This window comes from Microdochium trichocladiopsis (assembly GCF_020744255.1).
Source record: "Microdochium trichocladiopsis strain MPI-CAGE-CH-0230 chromosome Unknown B0I36scaffold_6, whole genome shotgun sequence".
Classification (NCBI taxonomy): domain Eukaryota; kingdom Fungi; phylum Ascomycota; class Sordariomycetes; order Xylariales; family Microdochiaceae; genus Microdochium; species Microdochium trichocladiopsis.
Window position 1 is genome coordinate 2,781,908 of NW_025763549.1, and position 12,391 is coordinate 2,794,298.

Genomic DNA, 12,391 nt, shown 5'->3' on the forward strand with positions numbered 1-12,391 from the left:
GCCAGTTGCCCCGCACATGCGGCTCTGCGCGTGCATGCTGGCACTTCCACGCTTGCCCCCACTTGAGGCTCTGCGCTCCGTTTCCCCACAGATCGGATACCGTACCCCAGCCCCACTGCACTTTTCCAGGCGAAAATCACGACCTTCTAAACAGAACGCAGGGCCACCAGACTCGAGGAGCCCCGGTATTTAGGCCTGCCGTTCAGAATCAGATACCGGCTTCCAGTGGGGATGGAAGAGTGATAAGTGCAGTCAAGTAGAGGTCCGGCTGAGTTACTTGGTGGCGGTAAGTCGAGCGCAAGGCTGTCGCTAGGACAGTCAAAGAGCAATATGAGGAGAACACTGGAGGTCATGGCTAGATGTAGGTCAATATATTACTTTCTATCTGGTTTTGGGCAGCGGTGGGGGCCTCCGGCAGAGGACCCGGAATAGAAGGGCTCGAAAGCCTCGCACACGAGATACTTGCACGTGCCCGACGCGGAAACAAGTCCTCGTCGGCGACCTCGACACACATCACCGGCTGTGGGACATCCGCGAGCGCACATCGCCGCCCATCGCCAATCTACTGGAGTCCACGCATTAGCAGAGCTCACATGACGTGGAAACGCAACGCACTTACCGGGTCGTCCCTGTGCTCTGCGGCTTCGGCCGCTGCCAAGATCTCTTCTTCGGCCGGCCGCGCCCGGCCTCCGCCTCCGCCTCCTCTCTCTCGCACACTACCCCTCTTATCTCTCTCGCTCTCTGCCTGTCTCGCTACCTTGCTCTTATGACGATGCTCCCAGCGGCCATATCTCCGAGTACACCAAAGCCATCATACTCGAAGTCTCGATCTGCAGAAACCTGCACAAGGAAGCGGGCGTGTTGTAGCTTAGCGCGTTTCGACTCTTCTCGTGGATTACTATCTTCGACATACACCAGTGATGGTGTGGCCATGCTGTTCCACTTGTTCAAAGGAGTGTCGCCTGCAGCTAGTGTCGTGCTCACGATAATCTCTACTCCGCTGTCTATTTGGTTGTGTGTTGTCATCTTTTTGCGCCTCCTCACCAGCAAGTTAATCAGGAGATGCACAACGACTAAGCGTTCGTAGATTCTTAGATATATGACATGGCACCAAAAGTTGTATGGCGAGAGCTGCCGCTGCCCGTACTGTAGTAGAGATTTCTATTCCAATGGAGCCAGACGTCTTTCGATAGTCACGACGCTCATCCCGTGCGTCTACTCCCTTTTTGCAAAGTGGAAATTGACGGCAACAAGCTTTATGTCACCCTGAACAACTTGGAGGCAATCCCCTCGGGAAAGGAAAATCGGTTGCGCAAGAGCCCCCAACTCGTCGCATCTTCCGTCCGCGCGCACGAGTATTACTTCGGGTTGACCCACGGTCTTGGTTGTACAAGGCATCAACCAGCAGACATTATCTTCAGGTGGTCGCACCCAACCCTTCTTGACCCACATTACAATTGGTGCATTATATTTAGCGACTCTTCCTTGTTTTCCGGCCTGTATGGACGCCCAGTGCGCCTTTACCTATTAGCGAAAGGCAGATGGAAAGATGGATGTACTTACGAATGTTTCTTCTATTTTGTCAAGTAGTGCCGCATGTTCTGTAGGATAGTCCAGAGTGTCGATAATACTTTCTCCAGTGTCCTTGTAGGTTTCCCATGGCAGGTCGTCATTATCGAAGATTCCGCTCTTTTCAAGCAGAAATTTGATTTTCGCTTCGGCAGCTGGCCGAGCAGTTTGGTCAAGTGCTCCGAAGTTCTTGTACCAGAATCCTTTTTCCTCTCTCCGAAACTGGTCGGGGTCGGGTGTGGGAAGCTCCATGACGTTGGTGTGCAGACAAGTTCTAGCGAAATAGGTGAAAAGTGGCTGAGAGACAAAGATCTATGTGCAGGAGGATGAAGTGTTATGGAGAGGTGAGAGAGTCTTCCTCCCGACTATGGATCGCTTTTATAGGAAAGCGGACTGATCCAAGATTACTTGCGTAACTCACAGGGAGAGAGATGCAACGCAGAAGCTCGACCATTCCATCCATGTTCTCGGCAGGATTCTGTTTGCATCCGCACGCGCTCGGGACGCCCGGACACGTCCCGATGCGTACCAAGCCCTTCAAGCACTCAAGCCATGCAAGGATAACAGCAAATTCCAGGGCACGGTCGCTGCATGCCAAGTGCAGCTGATTGCTGGTCTCGCCTTCAGGGGAAGACAGGCCGGGGCCGGGGGAAAGTGGCCGGTTGGGCGACGTACAAGGCTCAACTGGGAAAGCTACCGGCGTATCACATCATCAGCTTGAGTTAACCACAATTCTACTGTGGCGTGAGATGCCATGTCATCGAATACGACAGGTCACGTCCAGTTCACCGCGGTAGGCGCCACGGGTTGCTGCCGTCGCGTGGAAGTTGGCAAGGGCAAGGTCACTTGGCGCCTTTCCTCATCGATGTCAGCGCAAGTGAGACAGATCATGCAGACCAGGTGGCTGCAAGGCCAGCTTACCGGTTTCCAGCAGACGAAGCTGTGCGAACCATATCGGCGTCGATCCTGTTCAAGGAAGAGGGTAGAAGAACCTCCTGACAGATTGTATTGGTCAGGCGAGGCCGAGCGCCGAAGATCATTGGAAGAACTATCACCATGGCGGCAGATTGACGCCTTGGCGGCAGCGGGCTGACTGAGCCACTTTGAGTCTCACGGTGGGTTGCGCAGGCTCACGAGCGGCTTGAACGGGTTGCGCCGCCGCCAGAAGACCCATGACATCCCATCTCATAACCAAGTAACCAAGAAAAAGTGGTACACAATGTACCTAGTCACACCTCATAAGTCGTTGGGTGGTCGGGAGACACCAGGACAGTGAGCAGGCTGCCGCTCCATAAAAAGTTGTGTTCCAGATCCGGGGTCCAGGGGCCCAAAATCGACCTCCGACCCGGGCAGACTTACACGCCACGGAGATCACGCGTTTCGGGCAAAAACAGGACGCGACGGTCGAGTGGTTTGATACACACGGATAACTGATAACGCGATGAGGTTCGGGGACGAACCGTAAGTGCCTTTGGGAGACTTTTTCTCGGAGTGATAACTGGGCGGATACGGGATCCCGACCTGGGAGACTCGGGCACGTATGACGTGATTGAGGACGGAGACGGCAGTGGACGGCAAGAACGGCGATTTATCTACTCGACTGGCTCAATTGAGCAGGGCCAGCATGCCGGCAACGTCGACGTCTCCTCCATCCCCCTCTCCCTCCTACTCTCCCTCCTCCTCACTCTCGCGGTCCAGGCCCTGGAGGAGCTTTGCCAAATCTGAGGCAGCGACACTCCGACCCGTGTTTGGTGCCGAACAGCCATTAGCACGCTCACAACAGTACAAGATCTCAACAAATATCTGACCAAGCAGGGTCTCCCTGGCTTGTTGGGCTACGTCCAATGCTCGCCAATGGATGGCAGAACAACAGCCATTGGCGAACGGCTTCAGCGAAGTCGTATGGCCTTACGGGACTTGGCACAGTATTCAGTGGAGAAATATGGCCTACGATGAGAGTCTACGACCAGGGGGCCGTGATGATATCCCGGTCGTGGCGTTATGAACGGGTCAGCGGAACGCGGAAACCCGCCACCGACGCAAAAGTCCTTTGGAGTGGCCCTTGAGGCAGGAGACGGTTCGTGCCGGACTCGGCTCGACTGGCGCTATCCCGCCACCACAAGCTCCCCAAACCCCAGTGACAGTGGCTGGCTTGGTACTGAGCACCACAGAAGTCAGCACCTACAGAAAGAAAAGCTTCCCACGCCGGATCGACCAACGAACCTTAAGGCCTGACTCACTCATCGCATCACATCCGACTCTTTCGCACACAAGTCTGCCTCGCTGTGTCCGTCTCACCCTTCTTCTCGAGGTCGTGCGCGTCGACACGATTTTCTGTCTCATGGCTCCATCCGATCTTTGTTGCACACCCTTGGAGGCAGAGTAAGATGGAAGTTTCCTTTCAATGCTCCCAGCACGCTAACGTTACATCAGTCGACCATGTCGAGTCCAGCTGCAAAACGACGATAATGAAGTGCCCTGCGAGAAGCGACAACACACCCAATCCGGACCAGAACAGTCTTACAAGAGACAACAACGACAACAACAGTCCCCTTCGGCAATACTCGCAGCTGGACCTTCACCGCTTAGCCCGCAAGATCTCGCCCTGCTCATCCAGAGACTCAAGGAACCCAGGGAATTCTGCGACTCGCTCGAAACGCTCACGAGAGTCGCCACTGCAGGTCCGGGAGATGACTGTGCAGGTGATTCCTTCTCGGAGGGTCAGCCCAGTGCGGCGAAGGAGACTGAAGGGCAATGGAAAGCCGAGAGCGAAGAAGAGCGCGACTCTGTAGCTGAGGACATTATTGCGCTATGCAACGCAGATGCCCTCCACAGCAGAGACATGAGCAAGCTTAGAAGTCAAAACCCGGGCGATTACCGTGACTTCCTTGCTTGGGAAACAGATCGAGTGGAGATGCGGGCCCCACCACCCCTAAAAACTAAAAAGGATGTAAAACTGAAATGTGGCTGCAAACCAGCTGGTGTCGTGGGCTGTTAGATCATACTTAGAGGCACAAGCATCATAGATACTGAACCGAATGTGGCATTAAGGAAGTGATAATCTTGCTATACAGGACTCTGTACCCATGAAGTAGTGCTTGTGGTTGACACGGTGTCCATATAGCTTAGTGCCCAGCGACGCGGCCTGGCCGAAGAAGAGACATCGTTATGGCCATGAGGCAGGAGAGGAAGAAAACGAGCTCTCCAAGCTATTGAAACACGCTGCAAAGTGCGACCACCTGCCCTTTGACACCACAGCCGAGCAGTCTCAGCCAATTGATCCTTGCCTTCCTCGAGAAATGACAGGCACATGGCCACTAGTGCTAAGCGACCCAGGCTCCGCACCGAGAGGGCTTCGTGAATGGGAACATAGGTCTCTCGTGATGCCTCAGTGTGTCGGGAGAGGTGATCTTCTATGAGCTGCCGGCCCGGAAGAACACCGGCCTCGTTGTGAAAACTTTCGTCTGTAATGGTTCGAGTAATCGGCCGTGGTTAGGGCGTGGGAGATTCGAGCTCGGAGTTGTCGGCGGAAGGTTCGGGTGCGTTGTGCATAAAACGTGGCAGGTTGGAACGTTCCGATACCGGATTGCGACGTGGTGCGAACTCCGTGATACTTTGTGCGAGGCATTGGAGAGAAGGCCGCTATGCTCGCCTTTGCGCGCACTCCTGCCCTTGAGGACACGAGACGGTCGATCAGGGTGGAAACAGTGGCGTTGATGCTAGCTTCGTCTCCGAGGAAGATGAGACACTGAGGAAGTCGTCCATGGTCGCGGTGGTTTCCTGGGCTGGCTGGAGACTGCTCTGAAGAGGTGATCAATGTCGAGAGCAATTGATGGGTGAGAGATGCTAGGCCTTTTGAAGGGCTTCAGGCGGCGCAAGGCAACGAGCTTGCCCTCCGCGCACCTCTGCAGGCAAGGCTGGCCAGGTGTGAGGCTTGGATAGTCTCTGATCTGGGCTGGGGGCCAAGCCATCCCGACCAGAGACTCGCGAGGACCGCTGGGGTATGGGCAAGGCGAGCGGGCTGTGCGGCACGATAGGCATGGTTGTTGCAGTATTGCAAATGTGCAGATGTGCTGGAACGGAGGCAGCTGGCCAAAGCAGGAGGGAGGCAGCGATCTGGGAGGTCTGGCACGCGCAGGTGAAGCTTAACGGCGCGGCGAGGACGGGAAAGCACCATGCTGCTGAGGCCGGAGGTGCGACCCTGGAGATTTGAGGCATGTGCCTGGGAAGATGCGACGTGAAGTGTCGCTCCATTCGGCGCCGGCAACCTCCAGCTCACGACGTGCTCTGGTCTCCTCGAGAGGGTCTGCTGGAGCCTTGCCGTATGAAAAGTTCTCTCGATGTGTGTATTCTGGGAATGATGCTCCGAGATAGGGAAATTGGTCGATGGCGCGAGACTCTGGAAATTGATCACGGCGGTCGTGAAGGCCGATGCAGGACATCGTGGACTATGTGGAGGAGTGAACAACGTCAGCCTCATGCTAATGGGTCGGCACTGGTCGTCGTGAAGCTGCTGTCGACGCTCTGCGGTTTGCTTTGCGCTGTGCCATCTGCGTTGCTATCATGCGCGACGACCGTCAGTCACCCTCGACACGAGCAGTTCGCTCTCCAGACGTGCTTGCGTGCGATTGTTGCTGCTGGCACTCGCGACTTCCGACGGTGAACGAAGGGGAAATTGCGCTTGGGCGGTTGACGACGCGACGACGGGCTGACATGGTGAAACTGATAGAATTGGTGAAGGTGATACGTGTTTAGTGAGAGGGGTGGAATGCGTCGTTGTTGGCTTGCTTACCAACGCTGTCACCCTCTTCAGAAACGAGGCGGCTCCAGCGTCAGCTGGCTTATTGACAGCGGACAGAGAGTATCAGTAACGACCCGACAACTCTCGGCGGGCGCTTCAGGGGCGATGCGTGCAGAGCCGAGGTGCTCGAGGTACTGTCGGTGAGGGGCTCGCCCGAAGTTCGCAAACGGCGTGACCAACGGAGTAGACAGAGTCGCAGTGGGAAAAGAACGATCGTACGAGGAGAAGATATTAACGAGCGTGGTTGTAACAACGGTGGCTCTCCACTGCGCTGAGCATGGACGCACTTGTTTCGCTGGCGCTGACCACGGCCGCGGCCACCGGAGAGACACGTGCCTCTGGCAAGATGGTGAGGCGGCGAGCTCGTCGTGCGTCCTGAGACCCGCTGCAGTAGGCCTGTCTGCGTACTCGGCTCATGCAGGCCTCACAGAAGCTTGTCCTGCCATATTCGTCGAGTGTCTCGATCTGCTTGATGTCGGGATCTTTGTGGCTGTAGCCCGCTTTAAATGCTTTCGACAAGGCTTGGGACAAGGAGGGCGTGATAATATCGTGGCTGTGCTTGTGAGCGGGCCAACAAATTGCAGGCAGCCGCCATGTCTGTGATGTCCTTTGACGTGGCCTCGGGATTAGAGCCGTCAGCGGCCGCGACACTGCTGCTGTCTCGCCGTCACAGCGGCGTGAACGCTGGCTGCATATGCTCCCAGACCCCCGTGGGTCTGCACACACTGTGTCATGAGCATTATCCATGACCTGGGTGCACCATACTGGGCGCTAGACAACCCCTCTGGTGCCACCCATGAACCACTAGGTGCTCCCTGCCGCGAGAGAAACAGTCTCTGATCACTTATGGGGCTAAAGAGCACTGGATGGGACGAATCAGGGAGAGATGAATCTCCCCAGCTGGTGATGTTGCTGCTGCTTCGAATGTAGTAGTCCTGCAAGCCGCAGATAAATCTCTGAGCAACTACCCAAAGTGGTTGCAGGAGGATAAAGAGTTGGGCATGGTAGAGGAGCTTCCGGACATGTTTTCGACATCACTGACAAACAGCTAGTGACACGGAAGTGCGCGGCTGTTCACGCCACGACGCAGGGCTCAAGCATCATAAACACTGAGATGAATGGTATATTGGGCAGCTGAGGGTAGTTTAAACAAAACTCTGTGCTACCGGAGTGATACTCTTGGTTCGGAATGGGTCTATAAGGTGAAGGGCACAGCGACGCAGCCTCGGTGGCAGAATGAACAAGACGCTTGTGACAAAGCATGCGAAGGCGTAGTAGATGAAATCTGCCAACCAAGGGGACCGCGGTGTTCGAAGCGCGGCGCGAGCTGCTTTTCCATACCAGCACTGAGCAATGGCGGCCCACCGATCCTGGTCGGCCATGGTCGACTTGGCCACTGCCACTACAGCGACATGTCCTACATATCGCGCCATCTCAAACTCGTGGTCCGGAAACCATTCATAGAGAACATGGAGTCGCCAGATACGATCTCGTAGAGCTCTCTCAAGGTGCTCAGGGTCGGCTTTGGGATCGGCTCTGAGCTGCCGCAGGAATGGAGCTGTCCCAATCGACCATAGGCCATCCACTACGCCACTGTCGATGATGAGCCTCCGTGTGTGACCTGACGCGTCCGGGTGGTAACAAATCATAAACAGGCCTTCTATCTCGCTCCAGTACATCATGGCCAGTCTGTGTAAGGCCACATGTTGTTCCAGGTTCAGGGAAGGCATCGTTCCAATCTGGATTGCGACCTCAACTAGCCTTTTTCTGAGTAATTCTAGACCTGCGAGCACACCTCTGGCTTCGACGTATAGTTTTTCAGGCGTAGGTATTTCGTGAGGGGGTAGTTGATGGGATGTCGGATTGTCGACGGGGGATTCTTCAGTTGCAGTGTTGGTGTTATTTCCTGCAACATCAAGCAAGGCCGCATCGTGCTGGAACTTGTCGATGGCGGACTGTGCTGTGCCGTGACGATTAGAGCGAATGTCGCCGCGACTCCGTTTCTCTCCACCTGTGGCCATCAAGAGGTCGTCGTCCATCGAGCAGATGGTCCCGTCGGTACTGCCGGCGTTGGGCTTTCGTTCCTCTCCGGCACGGGTACTCCCCGTGAAGAGGTCGCCTATCGAACATATGGTGCCATCGGTATTGCCGGCGCCGTCGCAGCTATGGATGCTATGGACATCGCTTGCGATCGTGATGTCGCTGGAGCCTTCGTCAGATAGCACCTCTGCACAAGGTGGGTGTCCGGTTCCGTTCATTGTCGTTGTGGGAGTAATGCGGAAGGGAGAGTTGTGAGAGCCTTGACAAGGGAAGCAGCGATTTTTGAAGGCAAGAAGGGCGAGAGGCAGAGGACCAGCAAGGCAACATGCTCTCGGTGCGCGCACCACTGTAAGCAGTGCTGGCTCGCCCTGTGTGGCTATGAGAACCTCGGACCTGGACTGGTTCTCTTGGCTAGACCGATCAGCGAATCGCCGTTCATACCCGCAGCGCACTCCAGCTGGCTTCTGCACCCTGGCACTCCTGACGAGCTCGGTCTGCGTTGGTTTTTGCAGCCGGGAGATCGACCGCGGCCGGCGACGGCAGTCTCGATGGCCAGAACACATGTCAGGCTAGTTGAAGATCAAGCATGTCTGGAGTCTACAGTGTTCAAGCCTTGGCATGGATGCTGGCAGCCACCTGCCCGTGTCGTAGAGCCGACACAAGACTTAGCCGTGCCCCAGCTCTATCCTGTCCAGCTAGCGCTGGCGCTGCGAAGAAGACCGTAAGGAGGCAGCGTATTACCTTAACCACGATTATGACGTTCTCCTGTTGATATACTCAGCAAACACAGCCCTTAGACCGATATCTGCAAGGATACCACAACAGCAGAGGAGAGTCTGGGCGCGACACAGCATCCACCATTGACAGCGCATGCCAGCAGCTCACTACCACGGGCCTGCTCCACCCGAGGTGATTCCGGGGACGCGTAAATGATCTACAGCAGTACCATGGCCCGGCATCCGGCCCAGGGTGCTGGCACACTACAATGTAAAATGCTCTGACAACGGAGCATCCCTGGCACATTAGCTCGGTCCCTTGCTTTTGCCGAACACGGCACGCACCCAACACGGGGAAGCGAACGGACAAGCCGGTGATGGACCATGGATCAGGTTGGGGGTGGGGCACAGGGAGCGGACGAGTCTCGGGAGACGCAGGACGGACGAGACGCACGGCTGAGACTGATTGAACATGCAGGGTCGGTTGGAGATCAAGCGGCAGAGGACCTCGTCTACATGACATGGCTTTCGAGGTCGAGGTTCGCACGTGTTGCATGTCACACTTGACTCTGTCCTCAGCGTTGAGCATCGTCCTTCCCCTCGTACCCATCGCAAACAACGCCCGTCTCAAGCGCTTCCTACAGTTCAAGTCCGAATTCTGCGACTTTGCAGACCGAACGACGGCACGCACGCTAGCATCACATAGTATCACATCAACTCAGAGGTTCCTGGGAGATGACTGTGCCTCCTTGTCATCAGATGCCGCACAGGCTCTCGGACGCCGAGGCTGCGACCGCGGCCGGCGCCGACACCGCTCATTGCAAAAGTTTCGGGTCTATCCTTGCCGAGCACCGTCAGCTCGGATCAGAGGCTGCAGGCGAGAGCGCCATCGACGACTCAGACGCGGAGTGGACGGAGACGGAGAGCGTCTCCGAGGATGAGGACAAGGTTCAGGAGAAAAACCCGCGGCCAGAGGATGTTCAATTGACTTTCGAGCGTGATACCTCAAGGCTGAGATTAACCGCACAGACATCTCTCCTCAGCCTCCTGTTGATGACCGAAGGCCCGTCCACGAAGGTCTACAGCAACTACGCCTCACAGGGGGCCTCGCAAACGACGCAAAACAAGTCGACCATCGGCAACTCCCCCAACGACTCTGACGGGGGCCTCCAGATGAAGAAGACCAGAGACGAGCATCCTCGGGTCAAGACCACCAAAGAGACCAGACGCCCGCCTCCTCAGCCCGGGCTCACCAAGGGGGCCAGGCTCCGGCCTCCTCATCTCAACACCAACAAGGACATTCCACGTTCTAACCCGCGACCCGTCCCCTCCGATGGACGAACCAACCACGACCAGGCTGTGCTCTCTCCTCGCACCATACACCGCAATATAGCGGCGACCGAGCTTACCGAGTCTCTTCGCCGCGAGCTGCGCTGGATGCGAGAGAATGACTTGACCGTGAAAGCCGTGAAGGAGGAGCGCGAGAAGGAGGATATCGAAGGTCTCACGCCGAAACTCGAGAAGATGAGGTTGTCCGACAGGTCCGGCAACGACGAGAACTACGTTACTAGTTGGGATAACCTTTGGTAACAATGCGAACACGACTGGAGGGGCGATGATGCCTTTACGAAAACCCGTTGGAAAGCGCGCCAGCTGCAAGACCTCTGCTCCGTACCCTTAATAGTTTCTTTTCTCGTCCTCTCGATCTCGCCATTCCATAGCACGTTTATTAGCCACAGATATCGTTTTCATCTTCAGTTTGCGCACATTCCATGTCATCAGAAAGAGCTTGCGTGATGGCAGGTTGACACAGTCATGGCATTCTGCCAAGCTGGGGCTTGAAGCACAGGGGCTGTCTCCAGGCGCGCAGCCATCCGAATCACGATTGGCGACACGAAACCGAGCCTAGCTTGCCCCATGCCGAGTTTGAATGGCATTATGAGGATCGAGAACGGAAGCAACCTGTTTTTGCGCATCCGGCGTCATGTCGAAGATCCATGAAGAGCTCAAGGTAGCATTGCGGAGAGAACTGGAGACGTACTGCGCGCAACCCTGCAGACAGTGCTACTCATGGCGGCCTCGGCTGAATGTGGGGTATTGGCGGGTGGACAATCTGCGTCATTGACCCTCGCAGTCGAGTGCATGGAGGAGTGCATGCTCGCCAGGCATGACAATGGCGGGCCTGCTGACGGAAACAGACGGAGCGCTGTGCGCGCATCGACACACCTGGGTGGTCAGCCCTCCGCGTCGATGTGGTCACCATGCTTATTGGCGCTGACCCATGGCAAGACGAAGCTAGCCATCCGATTGGCCCTCTTGGCTCAACCTCGACGAGCAACACCTCCACACCATATCACTCGCCTGCCAAGCACGGTTGCCCTGGCTAGCAGTGCAGCAAGCAGGGTACCCCAGCGCCACGCGGGCTACTACAGTAGATCGGATCCACAACGTGTCGACTGTGCTCTAGGGCCGGAACGTGACTTCTCACCCCACGGACGGGCCGCGTCGGACGGGCAAAGTGACGAGTGGAGGACGCGCCCAGACTGGAGCGCGTCCACCGGACTCGGCAGTAATGCGACGGGCACGAGCACGCATAGCGTAGCTGAGTAATGACATGTTTCGGAAGGCATCGTGTTGCCTGCAAGCCACACAGGCAATGCTGGGCAGCTTGATTCTAGCAGTAACTAACGCAGCGTTGATTGTGTCGTTCTGGCCCTCTGCTCACAGCAGTCTCCATGACGTAGCGACTTAGCTAGATCTTGCGGTCTCATAGGAATATGCAATCGGTCCTTTCTCGAGAAGCGGCTGCATAGACTCGCAGCGCCCGGTGCGGCCTCCACGATCGCGCCGACGATGGCCCCTGGGAGGATCTGCAGGCCGAGCTCGCCGTTCTTTGAATCGACCTTCCCGTCCTTTCCACCAGCCTGCCAAGTATCTGCAGACGATCTCCAGACGACCACAGCAGCCCAGCACTTCCCAATCCGTGGACGGCTGCTCGAGACTGATCTTCTCGCTGTACGAGTCCTCAAACATATCACACCCTGTCTGCGCCTCTTCCCTGAGCGGCTCGGCAGATGAACCCCCAGCCTGCGGCTCCTTGTCGTGCTCAGTGGGTGGCTCTTCGCGGAGGGGGCTTCTCGTCGCTGCTCATGTAATCACTTCATACAGCCTGTCAGCGAAGGAAAGTCGCGGAGTCGTAGTAATTAGACCCCAACCCACTGGTGACAATGGTACCATCGCAGCTGCCTTGCCGATAGCCAATGAT

At 56.3% G+C, this 12,391-nt stretch overlaps 3 protein-coding genes across 3 annotated transcripts; 2 read left to right on the forward strand and 1 right to left on the reverse strand.

The window, feature by feature from the left end:
* Positions 1–3,910: 3,910 nt before the first annotated feature.
* On the forward strand, positions 3,911–4,567 carry B0I36DRAFT_350523 (uncharacterized protein; the record flags this gene model as incomplete). The annotated part of the gene is made up of 2 exons (XM_046156902.1): positions 3,911–3,951; positions 4,003–4,567. The coding sequence occupies 2 exons, from the start codon at positions 3,911–3,913 to the stop codon at positions 4,565–4,567; spliced, it is 606 nt and encodes a 201-aa protein (XP_046011983.1).
* A 3,514-nt stretch (positions 4,568–8,081) lies between these two features.
* On the reverse strand, positions 8,082–8,545 carry B0I36DRAFT_326237 (uncharacterized protein). Its single transcript, XM_046154312.1, has one exon. It carries the CDS (start codon positions 8,498–8,500, stop codon positions 8,345–8,347), a length of 156 nt encoding a protein of 51 aa, XP_046011984.1. The 5' UTR covers positions 8,501–8,545; the 3' UTR covers positions 8,082–8,344.
* A 1,340-nt stretch (positions 8,546–9,885) lies between these two features.
* B0I36DRAFT_364198 (uncharacterized protein) lies at positions 9,886–10,716 on the forward strand (the record flags this gene model as incomplete). The annotated part of the gene is made up of 1 exon (XM_046158926.1): positions 9,886–10,716. One exon carries the CDS (start codon positions 9,886–9,888, stop codon positions 10,714–10,716), a length of 831 nt encoding a protein of 276 aa, XP_046011985.1.
* Positions 10,717–12,391: the final 1,675 nt, after the last annotated feature.

Excerpts from the sequence above, each read along its gene's own strand:
- B0I36DRAFT_326237 (XM_046154312.1), bottom strand. The coding sequence starts at position 8,500 with ATGTTCGATAGGCGACCTCTTCACGGGGAGTACCCGTGCCGGAGAGGA.